Source organism: Podarcis muralis, chromosome 4 (genome assembly GCF_964188315.1).
Source record: "Podarcis muralis chromosome 4, rPodMur119.hap1.1, whole genome shotgun sequence".
NCBI classification, from domain to species: domain Eukaryota; kingdom Metazoa; phylum Chordata; class Lepidosauria; order Squamata; family Lacertidae; genus Podarcis; species Podarcis muralis.
The window spans coordinates 35,311,867-35,332,060 of record NC_135658.1 but is presented as its reverse complement, the minus strand read 5'-3'; the positions used below and the strand labels follow the sequence as shown (position 1 = coordinate 35,332,060).

Below are 20,194 nucleotides of genomic sequence, written 5' to 3'. Positions count from 1 at the left end.
CAGCTGGACAAAATTCCCCAATAATTTCTTTTCAGTGATTGCAGGCCAGCCCCGTTAAAATGAGTGGGAGTTTTGCCATTGACCTCAGTAAGATGTGGATTGAACTTTGCATGTTTTTGAAGAAATGTGTCTTGGCAATAATATTTTTTTCCAGCGGGTGATCAGCTACTTGATTTCACATTCAGGTGCAAAGGAAATGCAGGCAGGCCTAGGATAATATAAAGCTGAGCACATAGTCTGGATTGAGTTAATTGGAACTTCAACTCAAAGAGCAAAGCAGCTTATAGTATATTATTATTATTAATTAATAAAGGTATTAATAATAATATTTTTATTACTATAAATTACCTTGGTCCTCCTGATGGACAAGGGGCAGCAAACAGAATGAGTCCTGCTAAGACTGAGATTCTGCAGGCAGGCACTTCCCAGATCTAGGGGTTAGGGAATTCACTAGTTCTGGATAGGGTTGCACACCCCTTGAAACATACGTTGTGTAGTTTGGGAGTGCTCCTGGATCAATCTCTGTCACCGGGGGCTCTGGTGACATCTGTCACAATGAATACCTATTATCAGCTTAGGATGACATGCCAACTATACCCTTTCCTTGACAAGGATAGGTTAGCCATTCATGCATTGGGACAATTCTGCCTATGAAACCACACCCTACAGAATATTGTAGGGCAGTGACCCCAAACAGACATTTTCTGCTGTTGCCCCTCTACTGTAGAATGCCCTTCTCGATCATTAATGAACCATCATTTGCTTCAGATGGCTTGGGAAGACTTATCTTTTGTCCCAGGCTTACCCTGACCCATAAGATTTGACCCTGTTTTGCATGTTTGGATCCTCTCAATTTGTTTTATTTGTTTTTATATGCTTTTTATGGGTTGTTAGACCGCTGTTTTATTGGTGTAAATTAGGTGAGTTCATTTTTAAATGTGAACTGAATTGGAAGTTGTACGTGCAGACCACCTGGTTACAGTCTCCCACACTATGTTTTTGCATTTAAATTGCCATTGTTTCTTAGTTTGCATCAATACATCTACATTATGCAATCAGTGCCCTTTTATTGGTGAAGCATTTTCCTCTTTTCGGCAATAAAAAATAAGTGACCAGCCTATAAAGAATGAAAATTATTCTTTAGCAGAAGTCCTGCTTTAACACCATGTTCAACTGATTTAAAATGGGTAAGTAATGACTACTAGTATAAATTAGTTATTTCTCTCTGGGTCATCTTGACATAACTGTAAAGTTCAAAAGCCGAAGTCTGAGGAAAGCAAGGAATCTGACATAATTTAAGACACAATATTTGGGGACATGCCAGAAGTGGAACCAAATGCCTTATACAGTATCCTTAGAAAGCTTTCTATTGACGATGTGTGCCTGAAAGGGGAGTAGGTGCCAATAAAATCCTAATACAGCAAAATTATCACCTTTTAAGAGTAGGCTATAAGACCTAAAGTGATTGCTACCTTAGAAATGTTTTTAGCCCTTTTGCAAGGTAAAGTAGGTTATTCCTATTGGTACCTTAATCAATTTACTTACTGGTATTCAAAATATTTATAACTCTCCCTTCATCAAAACTAACACTAGGGCAGGGTATAACATGCTACAACTACAGTGGATGGAGCTTTAAAGGGAAAGTATGTGAAGTTGTGAGAGAAGAAAGAAATGAGGAAATAGAATGACCAATGAGCAAAAGGGGAGCTAAACTGGGAGCTGTCCGACTTTCCAGTCGGAAGCCAGGAAGTTTCGCAGTAGGAGGAAAAAGCCACTGGTGAACACTGTCCTTGGCTGGAGGACTATTAAAAGGCAGGAAAGGGCAGAGAGTGTATCTGTTCTTATTTAAAGTACAACTGAGATGAAGACTAAGGAGTTCTAGAATGGAAGGAGAACTAAGCCAATGATGCAAACTCACCTGGCAGAGAAAGTACTTTAGTGGGGCCTTCTTATACTTACCTGTGCCCTGATGTCCCCAAAAAAGAGAGAGCTGTAAAAGAAGGAAGAGTGGAACATGCCTGACTCTTACATTTCACTGCATATGTCAGGTGGTTGGGTTGCCTTTACACTCTTTTTCGGAGCTTCCTTGGAGCTTCTGACTGGCCAGATGTGGAAACAGAATGCTCGATTAGACTCCTGGCTCTGACCCAGATGTTCTCTGATTTGTCCTTGTTCCCTAAGGAATTTTCTGCTGTAGCTCTTCAGATTGCAGGTGTGTAGCTGTTATGTTTTTGAATGATTCTATGTTAAAAAATAAAATAAAATAAAATTTCCCTGCTTTATAATAAATTTAGCATATTGGAAAGAGAGTTACACCAAACCTCTCAGATGCATTATTTACTTTACTACATGTAGAGAATTTTTACTTGGGGTAGTAGTCAAAATTTAACTCCTCCTGTGTAATATGAAGTGCTGGATTGCAGAATCCTGCCACTTCAATGCAGCACTTCATTCTGGCTGTATTCACCCCATAGTTTATTCCATTTCCCCGTTTCCTAACTGTTAATATCTGCATTATATGTGAGCTTTCACATGATGTAAAAACCACTTTCAGAAAACTAAAGGACTACATAACATGTTTAAGTCTGGTATCCCTTTAATTTGATTTCAGATAAAAGTCTGTTTGCGCCTTAAAATGAAGGTGCACATTTATAGTGCGTATGCTACACATGTCAAAGAAAACGCATAATGAAGAGTTGTGCTGAACAATGAGAGCACACTGGCTTGGACTTGGCACTTAAGGATTTCAGCGTGATGACTATACCGCTGTTGGCAAGCACAGTGACATTTTGACATAGATTGAATTATACCTGTTTTATGACAAGAGCATTTTCTAGGCGAGTAACTGTGACTACCTGTCATTTTGTTAATAGCAAGCAGACTCCAATGATTTGTAGGGTGTATGTGATAGCATATTTTAATTAGCGTGACTGTTTATGTAAGCACTAGCTAAGATGGGGTAATGTTACTAAGAATTACAGCATTGGCTCTGGACAGGGTAATGTGTCAGGATGAGGAATCTGGTCACTGTAATGCTATTGTGGTTGTTTATCAGTCCAGTTTTGATGCCACGAAGCCTCTGTTGCAGTAGTGAAAATATAGCATACTAACACTGTTTGAAACCCACTGGTATTTTGTTTTACTATACTTCGCATTTTGTTAATTATACAATTTCACTGGGTTTGTTTTTATTGACCGTACATCACTTCAAGCACCCAAATGGTGGGAAATATGACTAATAAGTGGATATATAGCAAAGAACTCAAAGAGAAAAACTGGCAAAGCTTAAAAACTATCAAGATCAGGCTATGGCTAACACTTAACTACAGTTGACAAACACAATGGAATGATCGCTCCCCACATCAAATGGGGGGCCTTTCCGTGGTCATGCGCAGCCCCCTGGATCCCATGCGGCTCCAGGTAGTTTGGGCTGGCTTCGCCCTCCCCAGGCTGGATACCTGGAGGTCTCTGCCTACCTCAGCCAATCGCCCAATCCCGCCTGGGGAGGCGTTGCTCCCCAGGTAGGTGGAAGGACTGCCCTGCCCACAACAGAGGGTGGATCTTACCTGTGAATCGTCATTTGGATCTTCTCCCACCCTGCCCTCCCTCAGTGAAGCCTTCTTTTACAGGTTAACCTCTACTCCACAGGTACGCGGGCGCTGCTACATCATGGTCACTGTTGAAGGGCCAGAAAGGAATTTTCCTGCATTGGCAGGTTTTCCCTTCCCTGTAGCAAAACGTCACAACTTTGGCAGTTTCAGGCCTTGGGCGGAATCCTTTAGTCTATCTTCCCTAAATTGGGGGGGGGGGCGTGAAGTGGTGATCCACACCCCCCTTGCAGCAGTGATCCCAGGGTTCCCCGTTAAAGGGGTCTTGAAGGGAGGCATTGGCCATACACCAAGAGGTTGTCATTGCTCTCCCCTGCGAAGGCAGCAAAATGGGGGGCGGGCTCTCTGCTTGAACATATGTTCTCCAGAGCCAGCCCAGTCCCCCACACATTCTGGATAACCCTGATGTCCCCGAGATCCCCAGCTGGAGACTGGGAAGGATAAACACCCAATGCCTGAGCCAAGGTCTCCCTATATCTGAAACTTAATAAAGTTGTGGCCAATTTTAATCCCATAGCATGTTGTTTTGAGTCATTATTCCACTTGGGAGTCACCTGGGGTTGGGGGGAACTCTGCCTGTCCATGCAATGACCTAGTGCTCTTTTTAATTTCTCGACTGTTCACACTGAGTGGACTTAACATAAAGGACAAACAGAATTGGGCCTTTCTTAAATAACCACTGTACCACAGAGGTACCACTGTATTCTATCATTTGCAATATCTGTCATATGAACATTACAGGAATGGCTACCAGTGGTATGCTACTGGCTAGTGTATGATGACTATTGTGGTATGCTACTGAATACCAGTTGCTGGACACTGCAGGAGAGTGCTGTTGTGCCTGGGCCCTGCTTATGGTTTCCCACAGGCATCTGGTTGGCCACTTTGAGAACAGGATGCTGGACGAGATGGGCCATTGGCATGATCCAGCGGGCTCTTCTTATGTTCTTAATGGGACCCACTCTATCCTTTCTCGGAGCACATCACTGCGGCACCATAACAAGATTATTGTAAACGGTTGTGATGCGACGGTGAAATCACTGAAGACTTTTGGGAAATTACTGCAAACGGCTTCCTGTAGACTGGCTTTCATGTGATTGCAGCTGCCGCTTTGCAAATGTTTGCTTGCTTTACAGATGTATTATCCACTTCACAGTGTAAGACATAATACAAATAAGATAAAATACAAAAAGTTACAAACTCTAGAAACAATTAAGACTATTCGTACAGACTCTAAAGGCACCATCCCTGTAAATGGACAATTAATATTTCATAAATGACAGGGGTCACACCTCAGAGAAAGCCTTCTTAAGTAAAGCAGTAGGCATCTAAACATTATGATGCAGGGTGCCTTTCTAATTTCATCTGGCCATTGATTCCAGAAAGCTGTAGCTGCAATACCAAAAGCCTGATTTCTAGCACAAACTAGGTGCACCTGTGGGGCATGTGGTACTCTCAGCTGTGCCACATCTGTTGCTACATGATGCCACTCTGAAGCATCCGTTGAGACAGTGTTGGCTACCACACATTTATGCTGTTGAAAGCATGTCCTATATGTATGCTGAAAAGTTTGTTCTGCTTGAGTTGGTAACATCCCATACTTTTCTGCTTTCTCTCCCCCAACCTCAGTTAAGAGACAAAGCCTGAAAGTTCAGATCAATGCAACTGGTGATGCAGTGTGCATGAGATACATTCGACCCAGTCCAAGCACCAAACTGGAAGGCTTCATCTTGGGGTACGGCAGCAGCTTCTTCTCTAACCAGTATATTCCTCTGCCATCAGATGGGAAATCTTACATAACCGAAGTTGGTAAGCCAATGTCCAGATCTGAATCTTGGAGAGATGGTTGTGGCGTCTGAAATTGCATTTACTTGTGGTCTGGATGGGGATACCCGAGGCTTAAAACCAAAGGAAATATCGAATTTCAACAGTGGCAAACACTTCTGTGTTTTCTGAATTGTTTGTTATTTTGTTCCCTTCCTTGCAATTTTCAGTTACTGACATTTTCCAGAGTCACCGAATATGTAAATGAAAGAGGCTAATTTGACACAAATGCAATTGAAATGTTGAACAGGCAATCCAAACAGATCTTTAATATAAGCACTGCATGTTAGCCAGTTACTTGTTGATTTGTAGCTAAAGCTGTGGGTCTTAGCACCATAATCCTTAAGAAGTGAATCTAAGCTTTTAGATCATCATTCATTACTATTAAGTCAGCTTGCGTATTCTTTGTTTCACTGCACACGGATCTCTTATTTCAATATTAATTCTAACGTGGAATGAAATATCGCCCTCCAAATTTTGTTGAACTACAACTCCTATCACCATTGGCCCTGCTGCCTGGGGTTGCTGGGAGTTGTAGTCCACATCTCCTAGCCTAGCATGCCTAGGAGACTGATGTAGTCAGAAGTGTTGTTGCTTGTTGTTGCTGAGACTCAGATCAGTGGGCAGTGATGACAATAGTCAATATTTGGGAGAAAGGCAGAGAATAACCTTATTTGGGGCATTTAGTACCTACAATTAACACTATGTGAATTGAATATTATGAAGAATAATTCTAGTCTGCTCCACGTACAGTGGTACCTCAGGTTAAGTACTTAATTTGTTCCGGAGGTCCGTTCTTAACCTGAAGCACCACTTTAAATAATGAGTCCTCCTCCTCCTGCTGCTGCTGCTGCTGCGCTGCTGGAGCCCGATTTCTGTTCTTATCCTGAAGCAAAGTTCTTAACCTGCAGCACTATTTCTGGGTTAGTGGAGCATGTAACCTGAAACGTATGCAACCTGAAGCGTATGTAACCCGAGGTACCACTGTATTAGTCTTGGGAGATGTGAATTAGCTCAGCTCATTTAAGCCTGTGGGCAAATAAAATTCTCCCTCCCTCTGTAGTTGCAACTCACAGGAACTGTGCATGTTGGCACATTGCCCTACTGCAAATATTCTTCCAAACATGTGATTAGTATTGAGGAGGGGTGTGGGCAGGTGTAACCATGGGGACCAGGTGGGAATGGCTTTGTTCTTCTGCCTCACATGTTAATCGTATGGGCTGATAACCCAAATAGAGTTGTTAATCCTACTTGGTACAAGGTAAAGGTAAAAGACCCCTGACAGTTAAGTCCAGTCACGAATGACTCTGGGGTTGCGGCGCTTATCTTGGTTTACTGGCCAAGGGAGCTGATGTTTGTCCACAGACAGTTTTTCTGGGTCATGTGGCTAGCATGACTAAGCCGCTTCTGGCAAAACCAGAGCAGCACACGGAAGCACCGTTTACCTTCCCGCTGGAGCAGTACCTATTTATCTACTTGCACTTTGACGTGCTTTCGAACTGCTAGGTTTACCACTAATTTGGAATTTTGTCTACTAACATCAACTTGGCTTTCAGTTCTAGATGCTCTTACCTAAAGTGCTATAAATAGTGAATTTATTCATCAGAGATCTCTTTAACAAAAGCATGATCCCTGCTGCTAGATGAAAGTGGAGCTGCTTGAAGCAGCTCTTGTTCTGGTTATTTTGTTCTGGTGCCTGCTAGGACTAGTTCACACATGGCATTTCTCTTACATGAAGATAATCTATGCAATGTGTGAAGCGGGGAGAGGAGAATTTTGTTTGGCCCACCTTTTTAAGCAAGCAGAAGTAATTTGCATAGTCCCAAACTAGTTTGAATATAATTATCATTTGGATTTTGCACATCTTTGAATCTGGCAATACAGTTTTCAGCCCAAGAAATATATCAAAATGTGTATTTTTAAGGTAACTTAGAAATGCATGTACTGAGATAAAATAGGTATTCAAATGCAAATTTGGGTGGGGGTGGAACAGATGTTTGAATGACCATATGCAAAACTGATGCAGTCCAGAAATAGGCTGATCTATCCTTCCCTAGTGAAGAACATACAAGTATTTATTTTGTTGCACTTAGATTTTGGGAAGGCAATTCAATCATTCATACATATGTAAAGTAACCATGTGGCAGGAAAGTCTGTGACATTGTTATTCTAGGTTAACCCCAGGAAGAACAAGGACATGCGTCAAGATCATTCCTAGGAGAAAAAAACAGAACATAAATTCAGAAATGCAAGACAACAAGAAAACAGGATAGTAAAATAAAGTACTGACTTAATGAGGATATTAAAATGGTTGTAAGATGGGCCAAAACAATTTGGAAGCTCCTAAAGTTTATTTTACTTAACACATGGCTTCCAAAAAGCAAATCTGTTTCTGGCTTAAAGATTCAGTTCATTTGGATAAGCTGCTTTGTGTCCATAGAAACAGGTACAGCTGAACAAAACTGATCACACCCTCTGTGAGGAAAACAGGCCTTTAATGGGGAAAAGATTATTTGACCATACTGTCACACTTGTGCCTGGCCAATTACAAAAGTCATTGCTGTTATTTAGTTTGCGCGTTAGACGCAAGAAGAGTAAATAAGCTAAGAAAACTCTGGTTGCTCTTATCAGTCCTCGTCTCAAGAAGAGAATTGTATTCTTGCCTATCAGGAATATGGTTAAAATTGACCAAAAAGTCAGAAATATGTACTTAGAATGCCTCCTGGAATAAGGGTGGATTTGCCACTCATTTTAAAGATGTCATTTGACTCTTCATCACTTTTAGCTATACTATTGCAGTCCAATGCTGTTATTGCCTACTCAGAAGTAAGTCCCATTGAATTCAGTGGCAGTTATATTTCCAGCTAAGAATGTATAGGATTGTAGCCTAAACTGATTAAGATATAACTTTTCAGGAACTATAATCTCTCTGTAGATAAAAGTGTTAATGTCATTGTGCTCCATTGGAGAGCTATAGTACTGGATCCAAAGGCAAAGGCAAAGGCATCCATATTGTTAGGTGTACTCAACACCATTTCATTCAGTAGATTTAAGAACACCTGACAGTGTTGGCTTGTATTTTCCATAATCCTTATAGCCTATCCAGTTGGCTTTAACAGAACATGTCAATTGTTTTCTCTACTAGGAATTACAAAAACGGAGAGAAACTACATATACAGTTCAGCAGCCGACTCACATTTGCTTAAAACTATTGCTGTTAAAACAGATTCATGGAACAGTGAAAATTCAAAACAAAAGATTAAAAATAAAATTACACAAAGAGTTTGGAATGAAAAGCTGTATACTCCCTAACCTAGCCAGACACAACAAAGCATGTTGATGACCTTCACAAAGTGCTTTGTTCTGCTTCAGTTATAGAGTTTGTGTGGCCATGCTTCACTAAGATTAAGTGATACACTCTGATATAATCTGGTGGTGCACTGCATTTTGTTTTGAAGTTGTGTTTTAAATCAGCTGGATAGCTCAGTTGGTTAGGGCATGGTGCTGATAACACCAAGGTTGCAGGCTCGATCCTGCATATTCCTGCATTGAGTGGTGGCAGGAGTTTGGACTAGATGACCCTCAGAGTCACTTCCAATTAAAGAGGTAAATTAATATACACTTGATATACAGTGGTAACTCGGGTTACATATGCTTCAGGTTACAGACTCCGCTCACCTAGAAATATTACCTCGGGTTAAGAACTTTGCTTCAGGTTGAGAACAGAAATCGTGCTCCGGCGGTACGGCAGCAGTAGGAAGCCCCATTAGCTAAAGTGGTGCTTCAGGTTAAGAACAGTTTCTGGAACGAATTAAGTACTTAACCCGAGGTACCACTGTACTTGTTTATTTGAATATAAATACAGTGGTACCTCGGGTTACAGACACTTCAGGTTACAGATTCCACTAACCCAGAAATAGTACCTCGGGTTAAGAACTTTGCTTCAGGATGAGAACAGAAATCGCGCAGCAGTGGGAGGCCCCATTAGCTAAAGTGGTCTTCAGGTTAAGAACAGTTTCAGGTTAAGATTGGACCTCCAGAACGAATTAAGTTCTTAACCTGAGGTACCAGTGTATTCACTTTTATGTTTCTTATTAAAAAAATAGGCCTATTGAAGTCTTCCCTCATATTGCAACATGCCTGCTTAAAGCAGATTAGCCTAGGCCCAGGACTCAACGCTTGATGCTCTTTGAGATAAGGAAAACACATAAAAGAGCACTAATCCTAAAATCAGCTGCTGGCACACATTAGAACAGCCACAAGGATGTTAATAGCTTGAATAGTTGCCTGCAAGGCTGTATCTGACAATTTTTTCATACATGGAAGAGCAGCTGGTCTGGAGATTTTGAATACCCTCTGGTGATTTGGGGCAACTTTATGTCTTTGTACTCCTGGGGTGGGCTTCCTACACACACAGTTTCTGGGAAGTGACTCCCACTGAATTTAGTTCTGAGTAAACACATTTAGCATCACATTCCATGTTTCTTAATCCTGTTTTGTATCAAAATGATGAGATTGCTCACAATCTTCATAAAGAATGCAGATTGCTTTGCGAGCTTGCAATTTGCAAGTGCTGCAAGGCCCTTTCTAGTAGAAATAGCTCTACCATGGTACGTTCAAATTATTTCCATGAAGAGAGCTAATTGTCATTGCAAAAACATCATATGAAAGTATCATTGACAGGTGGAAGTTAGAAGAGCACAAAAGCTTCTAAAGTCTCCTGCTGTGTTTACATTTAGGACAGCAGCATGATTGAAACTGACACTAAAAGGAAAGAGCTGTGTTGATCTTTCAAATATGATTCAGTCAGAAAGAGGATGCCCAAGCTCGGATTAAAAACTACTATTAAAAACTGAAATAACTTGAAAAATTGTGATAACCTCCAATTTTAAGACATGTCTTTAAGCCTTATTAAGCAAAATGTGCAGACTTCATGACAGCATCTGTAGCATTTTTTACATTGCACTCAAAAAAGCCATTAGACGAAGTTTGTGTTTATGTGTTTGTGCACACACATGCACAACAATGTTTTACTTCAGTGTAACAACAATGTAGTCTGTAGTTGTGCCATCTTTCTGCCCTTTACAGAAGTACAGTGTGAATCCACAGAGAAGTCAAATTCAGCCAATTCCGTTAGGGTATACATGATTTCAGAAACCAAGTAATGACTTGCTTTATTTTGGTTATTTATACATTCAGTATACTGTACAGAGTGGTCCACTGTCCAAACTGAGGGGTTAAGACTGCAGTCATAGTTATTTTCCAATCAAACTCAATAGGTTTTGTTTCCAGGAAGATATCATATAGTATTGCAGGCTGAATGACTTACCTGTTTCTTCAGTAATGATCATCACATCTCAAAAGAGATCCTGGAAGTACGGAGGAGTCTTAGAGAAGAGAATGTAACAAGTTTGAGGACATCGTGAAATACTCATACGCTGTTCCCTGCCAAGTCTCAACATTTTCTAGATGGAATAGATAGTGATTAATGTCAGCTTTGGACAAAACTCAAGCAGAAATTGTGTGCTTCTTCCAAAGTTGGAAGTCAACCATTGTGAATTGCTCAGAAACTTTAGTTGACCAAACTCTACAGAATGCTGTGTTTCATACTTTTATAGTTATTGTTCTCACAAACATTTACTGACATGACCTGTGCACAGTTGAAACTGTGTGATTTCCAGCTCTTAATGGTTTGATATGCATATATAATCATTGATTTTTGTGTATCAAAACATTTACCCCTTCAAAAACAAAAACAAAAACAGAGAGAGGAAGAATTGGGTCACTGAATGAATTTATAGCTTGCACCCACCCATTCTTATGAGGAACAGTGTGTGTGCTGTTGCATGCAAGAATTTCTGCATAAGAATCTCTTAAACTGGCAGGTTCTCTTATGCTGGGTTGGGGACGGAGAGGCTTCTCTAGGGAAACTTCTTTCCTTAACAGATGTCCACAGTCACTGCTAGCAGACAGGGGCGCAGGAAGGCAGGCCAGGGGGGCTGTCTGCCCCAGGTGCCATCATGGAGGGGGGTGGCAAATTATCAAGGAAGCATTACTGCCCTACTAGGGCAGTTCATAAAAAAAATATGAAAAATTAAATGCCTGCTCCAAAGTTCTTATCTTACTACACTAGGGATTATATAGCTACATATGAAATTTCATGCATATCAGTTAATATCTTGACCCTCCTCCACAAAAATAGCTGTTTACTTGGGCATTTTCCTATGTCATGAAGGCTGAAATTTCAACAAAGCACGTGCCTTTGCCAGACTCTTTTCAGGCACCCGCTAAAAGCATTCTTCTTTAGGCAAGCATACGTAGATGCTTAGGAAGTTGAAGTAATTTTAATCTTAATATGTTAGCTTTTGTATGTTTTAAAGTAGAAGTGTTAATTTTTCTTTATTTTACTGCTGTGGTTTCTTTTGTTTTTTGTTTTGGTAAACCACTTTGCAGGTTTTTAAAAATAAATTTTATTAAATAAATAAACAATAAATATAAATAAAATAACACTAGCCAAAACACAATCCATCCTGTGGATTTAAGTATCTGTCCATAGTCGCCTACTTGTTATCAGAGGCTCAGAATCCACATTCCTTTGTAAGAAAATATGAAATAACATAAAACCATTTTTGCAGGCCAAAAAAACACACCCCAAAAACCATTGGGGGGGGGGTGACAAGAAATTTTTCACACCGGGTACCACCTGACCTTCCTATGCCTCTGCTAGCAGAGAATTAGCACCTGAGCTTAGCTGACATGCTTTCTCCTCAACAACATGCAATCATTGCCCTTAGATAATACTAATATTATCACTAATACTAAAGTGCACTATGGACAGATACTGAACAAAATGTGCAAATAGTGGAGTTCCTGCAAAAAGGTTTACAGCATAATAAAAACAAGACTCAGAAGGATGATAATAATAATAATAATAATAATAATAATAATAATAATAATAATAATTAATAATAATAGACCTAGATGAAGTGATATAATTTAGAGATGGTGAAGATTAGTTACAATGATGGAAGCTGGGTTGTTTAAAAAATTAGCTTGTAACCTTCTAGAATAGTTCGAAAAGGAACTGCAAGGAAAAATGTTGAATTGCAGCTTGTAATACAGTGGTACCTCAGGTTACATATGCTTCAGGTTACATACGCTTCAGGTTACAGACTCTGCTAACCCAGAAATATTGCTTCAGGTTAAGAACTTTGCTTCAGGATGAGAACAGAAATCGTGCTCCGGCAGTGCGGCAGCAGCGGGAGGCCCCATTAGCTAAAGTGGTGCTTCAGGTTAAGAACAATTTCAGGTTAAGTACGGACCACCGGAACGAATTAAGTACTTAACCTGAGGTACCACTGTAATCATTTCAAAAGGACAAAGAGCTGCAGCACTGTGAATGTAACAATGGAAAGAGTTTAAAAGACTCCAAGAAGCACAAGAAAAGAGTGAACATGAATCAAAGTGAATTATACGACTGGGACAAAAGTCACTGACAGACTGAAGGGAATAGGTAGAAGAATGATGAGAAGTTAGGATAGACAGAGAAGAACCACCATATAAGTATTAAACGATAAAGGGGAAGATATATTGAAAATGAAAAGGAGCATGAAAACAATGAAGAAAGCAGCAATTGGTGTTAGCAGCAGATCAGAGAACAGAAATTAAAGGTTTGAGATGTGAAGCATGAAGCCAGTGTAAATAATTTTATATTACTAATGAAAGCCTTGGATAATGGTTTTACATTCCGGTTTTGTCCTGTAAACCGCCCTAAGACCTGTGGGAATAGGGCAGTATTTAATTCAATAAATAATAATGATGATGATGATGATTTATTGGTTCTGATGGAGACAAAAGGATGAATTGAGGTTATCAAAGGAGAAAGAATCAATTAGTTTTAGCAGGTAGCATTTATTAACCTAGGAGAGGGAGAAGGGAGAAGAATGTGGCACCTCACAGTGCCAACCATCTTCTTTCTGCCACCTAAACAGATGCCCATAATCTGTACTGGAGGGCAAGGGTCATCTGGGCACGGCCCCTCCCTGCCAGCAGAAGGAAAAGAGGGAAACTGGGTTAGCCCTGAGCTTCCCAAGAACAATAGGGCGAGAAGCATCTCCCTTCCTCATTCTGCAAGAAAGGAAGAAAGAGAATTGGTATTCAGCTCCAGTCCTACATGAGAGCAAACTGGACCTGCATGCTAAGTCTCTGCCCACATCTGTGATTTTTCACAGATTGCATTTTTCTAAAACATTAATCAATGAATAGATACCAGTTTAAAACTTTCTTTTATTGAAAATTAATGTTTTGTTTTTTAAAATCTCTTTGAGGTTTTGTTACAATCAAGTCTTTTAAAATTCAGTAGTCATAGAATCATAGTATTCTTTATATTCAATTTTTAAAAGTCTGATTAAAATGTTTACACCTTGAAGGCTTTGGTTAGCCCAAATAATTTTGAATTTGCACAACTAAATATTTTAAAAGGCCAGAAAGATCCTTTTATCAATGGAGGAAATAGATATATTCAAAAAGCAAAAAAAAAACAAAAAAAAAAAAACCTTATATTTTTGCAACAAAAAAGCTTTTCTCTCATAAGCATTGTTTTAATCAGTTTATTATGATCAACTCTTGGATGAAGTTAGCTGGTTTTCACTAGAAACATTTACATGAACTTATGGCCTCTAACCACAAAAGCATGTGTTCTTCCAGAGCATATCAAATGTACTAAGAATTTGTTAGCTAGTGAGTAAAAATATCAGTGAGTTTGGCTTTGGTTTACTTCATTTCATTGTTTCCGACAAAGAACAATGTTTCTGAAACAATTGCAAGCTGGTTCTCAGAAAATACACCCAGACAGCAATTTATTCTGACACTGGAAAAAATGTGGTTAGGTTTATAAAAGAATCCTCTGCTTATGCAAATTATTACTATTGTAACAGAGTTGTAAAAATATTGGTATGTGTGTATTTTGACATTCTCATGTGGCCTAATTTATCTGCAACTGTTTCTAAAGCATTATTAGCTATCTGATTTACAGCTTTATCTTTATAGAAATGGCATTTCCACAGCTAAATTATATACTATATATAAAATACTCTAAAATTTAGCTTTTTTCATGCTTCCTTATGTGTCAGTAGCCCAAAGGGCAGCATTTTATAGAGACCAAATCCACACAGAGTTAGGCATGGTCCCATTGAAATGGACTTAAGCATGTCTAACTCTTTAGGCCAATGTGTTTGTAGCAGACTTGGTAATAAAGAGGTGAGATACTTTGTTGGCAAAGAACTGCAGCAAATTAATTACTGCCTATTAATGTTAAATCCTAACTTCCAGTATGGGTAACTATTTGCTGTAGGCATCATTTTACTGCCAGTAAAGCCCAACTTTGACAGCAAGCTCTTCTCGGTGCAGTTGATTGATACATGCACCTTCAAGCCCCACGTGCTAAGGTGTCATGGGAGGGTCCTGTCCTCATCCCTGTCCCCTGAGCTTCAGATGAGCGAGTTCGAATGAGCTCAAGAAATTCACCTCCCATGTTGCCCCAAACTATTAAGACTTTGGCTTATCCACTTAAAAATTGAAATAATAGTTAATTGGTTCTTTGCTATATGTCACAGTAGCTGCTTAATTCAAAGGCATAAATCTCTAAACCAACACAACTGTCCTGTTTTAATATTTTCAGAGCTTGTCCCTTGAGATGTTCTTTCCTTCTTTTTCTTCTTACTTAAAAAAATTCTTCTTACTTTAAAATGTATACAGTGGTACCTCGGTTTTCGAACATCTCCATTGACGAACGTTTCGGTAAATGCTTCAGTTTTTGAACATGCCTCAGAAGTCGAACATGCCATGCGGCTTCCGCAAGTGCAAGATCCTGAGGCCTAGCTTGTTGGCTATTGAGTTTTTGGTTTTCAAACATTTCAGAACTCGAACAGGTCTTCTGTAATGGATTGCGTTCAAAAACCGAGGTATCACTGTATATCACTATTGTGTTAGTTCAAGTATTTCTATTCCTACTTAACCCTCAACTTTTTTCCCTCATACTTTTATTACTTGCAGGAAAATGACATGACTGCTTATAATGAGGTTGATCTAGGGAACACAGTGAAACTTTGCTCATGCAGTGGGCTTTCCCTGCATCTTCCCCCTCCTCCTCGCAGCCCCCGATGTCCCTCAAAGTCAACTCCTAGTGGTTAGAGGACCCTGTGGAGTGGTATAGGATGGAATGCAAGGGGCTGCAGTGGATTAATCAGAATTGAACCCTAACCCTTGCATAAGTAGTAATGCCCTCCCACAGGAGAAAGGCACATTTGGATCCAAATCAATAAGTAGGTATGTTTTTGTTTACAAAACGTATCAAAATTTTATCATCTCATAGACCGGGAACAGAGATGTTCTTCTACAACTCTCATCATCACCAACTGTTGACCATACTGACTGGGACTGATGGGAATTTAAGTCCAACATACGGTTCTCCATCCCTGCCATAGGTAATAATAAGATGCAATGTACACTCTTGAGTTTGTTGAATTTTACAAATGATCATCCTAATGCTTTCCAGACGCAGAGCCAAGATACTTGATTGCAGTGAGGCCAGCACCTGTTCCAAATTACAAGAAACCCTGCTCAGGTATTGTAACAGTATTAAACATTTTTTTCCATAAACAGTTAGAAGAGAAAACATTTATTTGAGATGGCAGATAATAATTCTGCTAGTTCTGTGTGTTTATGTCAAGATATCCCCTGAGCGTTGAGAAAGTGCCATGAGGGAGTCAGGGAGTATGCCTGTGGTACAACACATTTCCGCAACGGCCTTTAATGTTCAGTGATGATGATGAAATGTCTATCTGCCATAGATAAACAGTGATGGAATATATACTTTCCCAGGCCCCTTCACTCTGAGGAAGGCCATGTTGTGCTTCCTCTACTCGTGCATGTAAATTCATGGGGGGGGGGGGGCAATGTGAAGCATTGGAATGTTGAATGGTGGTCCTGAAATTTTAGATGCTATGGAAATTAATACTTGAGTAACAGAAGGTGGTATTAACCTTCAAACCAGGTTACATTGTTATATGCTTTTGTAGTCTCTCTGGCAAGCACCATACACATCAAACTGCATACAATTTGGTTTCCTTTGCCTTGAAACACAACCGATGTAATTCTTCAGGTGAGGCTCAGATTTACTCCTGTCCTCTATTAGGTGACACACTAAACTGAATTCAGTTTACCAGCTATGCCACATTCTACACACACACACACACACACACACACCTGTTTGTGCAGTTTTGGGTGATCTGCAAAAAAAAATAAAAAGGACCGGTGAACTGCTGGAAGACCACAGTACATGGTTGGGTCAAAAGTTATGCAGGCCCTTCAGATACATCTTGTATCTAAATGGGTGCTGGATGGCCATAACCTTGAACAGGTAAAATACTTCAGTTACCTAGGGCTCACATTCCATCATACAGGATCTTGGAAGCACCATTGGCAAACCTCCCTTCAAAAGGCGGAGATTACAAAGCTAGCCATACATAGATTCTTCTTCACAAAGGGCGGCAAATATGTTCCAGCAGCCTTAAGGGTTTTCAACGCAAAGCCCATTTCCCAACTCCTGTATGCAGCAAATGTCTGGCATAATGGGGACCTGCCAAAGCTAGATGGCTTTCAGGCAAAATTTATACGATCTCTGCTGCAGGTACCTAACTGCGTCCCCAACTCCGTACTTCTGTTGGAAGCTGGTGAATGCCCAATTTCAGCTAGAGCGTGGTGGGCTGCCCTAAAACATTGGCTCAGGATTTCAGTGTTTAATCTAGGGAAGGGTCTGTACCAACATTTGACCAATGAGGAATTTGTCAGCAAATGGCAGAAAACCATGGCTAAAAAAGCCACCTCTATTGGTCTGTCTCTCCCCCCCCCCCCAACTGTATTACCTGGGCTATGAAGGCGCCCAAAAGGTTTTAAAGAAAAGAATATGGGACAATGCACACAGTGACTTGCGATCTCGGTCACACGCAGTCTGTAGTCCACTGGCAGCAGGAGTTCAATATGGGTATGTCTTTGAGTTAACATCTTACATCAAAAACCTGACAGTACCTAACTATCGAAGGCTTTTCACCAAAGCCAGACTGAATGTCTTCCCCTCTGCAGTGCTGGATGGTAGGTTGAGAGGAGTTCCCTACCAGGACAGACTTTGCTCGTGTGCTCAAGACATCGATTCCATAAATCATATTTTGTTACATTGTGCGAAGTATGAGCAGGCCAGGGCTGAACTGATACTACCCTTGCTGGTGCCTTTCCCGGGAAAGTCAGAGGCTCACTATGTCAGGTTCCTACTGGAAGACCGGACAAAAGCCAGAACGTTGGCAGTGGTAAAGTTTTTATCGGTGGTTGCAAGAACAAATGAGCCCTATAGTCCAAACAAAGTGCTTGATTAACCTGGAGGTAGGCTGTATGAACTCTGTATTGATTTGTAATGTTTTGTTGGTCTCTGGACCGTAATAAAGTTTGTTGTTGTTGTTGTTGTAATATATAAAATTGTTTAAAGTTTCTATGCTTTCTTACATAGGTAAAACGAATACACCAAAGCCCCTCCAGCTGGTAATAGGCACTTTAACTCCAACTTCGGTCTTCTTGTCCTGGGGGATCTTAGTCAACCCAAAGCATGATTGGACCACAATGAATAACTGTGCAAATGACAGGTAATCCACTGAAAGATACAGCTAATGAAGATTACGGGACGGTGTTTTGCCCATTTGGCTTGGATCCCAAGTTGCTGCTCTATAAATGGAAGGATTCTGCATTCACAGAAGGATGGTTGAGCTTGTGGCTAGGCCACATGCTTTACACACACTCTGTGCCATTTTTTATGATCACTCAGAACAAAACAACTGTTGAAGGGGTTCTTCCACAGGTACAAGATCCTAATCACAGAGCAGAAGCATAGGATCCAAACCTTTATAATAAAGAGGCATCAGAATGTTGCAATGAAACCTAACGATTTTGGTCAGAGCTTACCTTTTTATAAGTTGCAAAAATACCTTCCATTTTTGACATTTTTGGGCACATTGCAAACACATATGCTATTTCAGTGCTATTTCTTTGAAGTTATTTGTGCTCACATTCCTCAGCCCCATTTGCCCACAATGCCCGTTGGCTGTGATGGTCCACATTATTTTGTCAACAATGCCACTGTGGAATGATAACGTTACAGGTACTAGTAAACAAATTCACATTGCTCATGCCAGATGAATTGGTGTGAGACTATATGAGGGCTGTGAGATGAAGATGAAGGAAAATGGGAGCATTAGCTGAGCAGTAGCAGCAAAAAAATGTGAATATATGGCAGGGTAAGTATTTTTCAACTGTCTGATCAGCCGTGGCAAACATGCTACTTTTTGAGATGACTATCGAAAGCAGAGAACATTGACACAAATATAGTGTTGGAATAATTCCTGTAACAGTTTTGGACTTGAAGTCTCCCTTCCCTAAGTCACAATTCTATGTTATTTATAGTTTAATTTATCAGGTGGCTGTTGCCTAAGAGCTGTTGGCACCTTTTTCCATATTGCTTTCCTTGCATGAACCTCATATTGCTCTCAAAATGCTGCCAGGCTTGATTTTAATCTCAATTAGATCAAGCTAAATCTGTAAGAACTGCTGAATTAAGTGGCATAGTTGGAATAAGTTGAGAGGACATTTAAGATTCCTTCATGTTTTTATTCCTGGAGGCCAATCAGTTATGAACATGATGCAGTAACAACAAAAATCAATGCTGATTCTTCCCCCACCCCTTGATTGATTGATGAGTTCCATGGAAAAAATAAAATAAGCACATTAGAAAACTAGGGCATATTTTTAAGGTGGGAAATTCTAGAGAAGACATGTAGTTGAAACAGATTTACATCAATCATTAAAGCAAGCTTTAAACAACTATCATTCTGTTAGAAAAGTAGTTTATGAGAGCTGTTGCTTTCTTATGCTTTACTTAGATTTTCAGGTCAAATTTATCAAAATCAAAAATTCTAATTCTGGGGTTTCTTAAATGTTAAATCTGTGATATGTTGCTTAATGGTGTCTGTTGATTCGACAATACAACTCAGTAATGTTTTAAACCCATATTTGTTTACTCTAATGAACTGTGGAGCTTGGATTTACTATACTGGCAATAACCAAATGGTCATTTTTGCTGCTCAGAATAGTCACTTTCCAGTGATTGAAATCAGTCTAAACTAACAGAGAATCCAATATTTGCATAGAGAATCCTCAGGAAGGCTATAGTAAATTTCAGTCTAGTCTTGCTTGAACCCCAGAAGCAAAATGATACTGACTATATCACCTATTGTTCCTTAGATGAAAAAAGCACCACAGTACCTTATTTTAAATTGTATTTCCCCCTTTGATTAGACATATCCATTTTCTTTTTCTCAACTAGGTTTTATACAGTCCGCTACAGAGAAAAGGACAAGAATAAGAAGTGGGTTCTCCAGCTTTGTCCAACAACAGAAACTGTGGTGGATAATCTGAAACCCAACACAATTTATGAATTTGGAGTGAAAGACAATACAGATAATGGGGTCTGGAGCAAGATTTTCAATCACAAAGTGGCTGTGCCTGGTAAGTAATGTGTATCTCTTCCTGAGCAGAACAAGATGTTACAGGGTAGGCATTTATGCACATGTCAGCTCTTTTCAGACATAAAGTAGGTGTGGCTTCTATTCTTTACCCCAGAAAATGAGCACATGGGTGAAGGAAGTGAAACCTTCCATTTC

The 20,194-nt window shown here is 40.0% G+C and overlaps 1 protein-coding gene across 1 annotated transcript in view; it reads left to right on the top strand.

Annotated features, from left to right (window-relative positions):
• ABI3BP (ABI family member 3 binding protein) overlaps positions 1-20,194 on the top strand; it is a 135,306-nt gene that overhangs the window by 23,619 nt on the left and 91,493 nt on the right. Inside the window, exons 2-5 of the mRNA XM_077927179.1 lie at positions 5,238-5,417; positions 15,988-16,056; positions 17,992-18,124; positions 19,858-20,039. Coding sequence (XP_077783305.1) covers positions 5,238-5,417; positions 15,988-16,056; positions 17,992-18,124; positions 19,858-20,039 — 564 coding nt within the window. The remainder of the gene's footprint in view (positions 1-5,237; positions 5,418-15,987; positions 16,057-17,991; positions 18,125-19,857; positions 20,040-20,194) is intronic.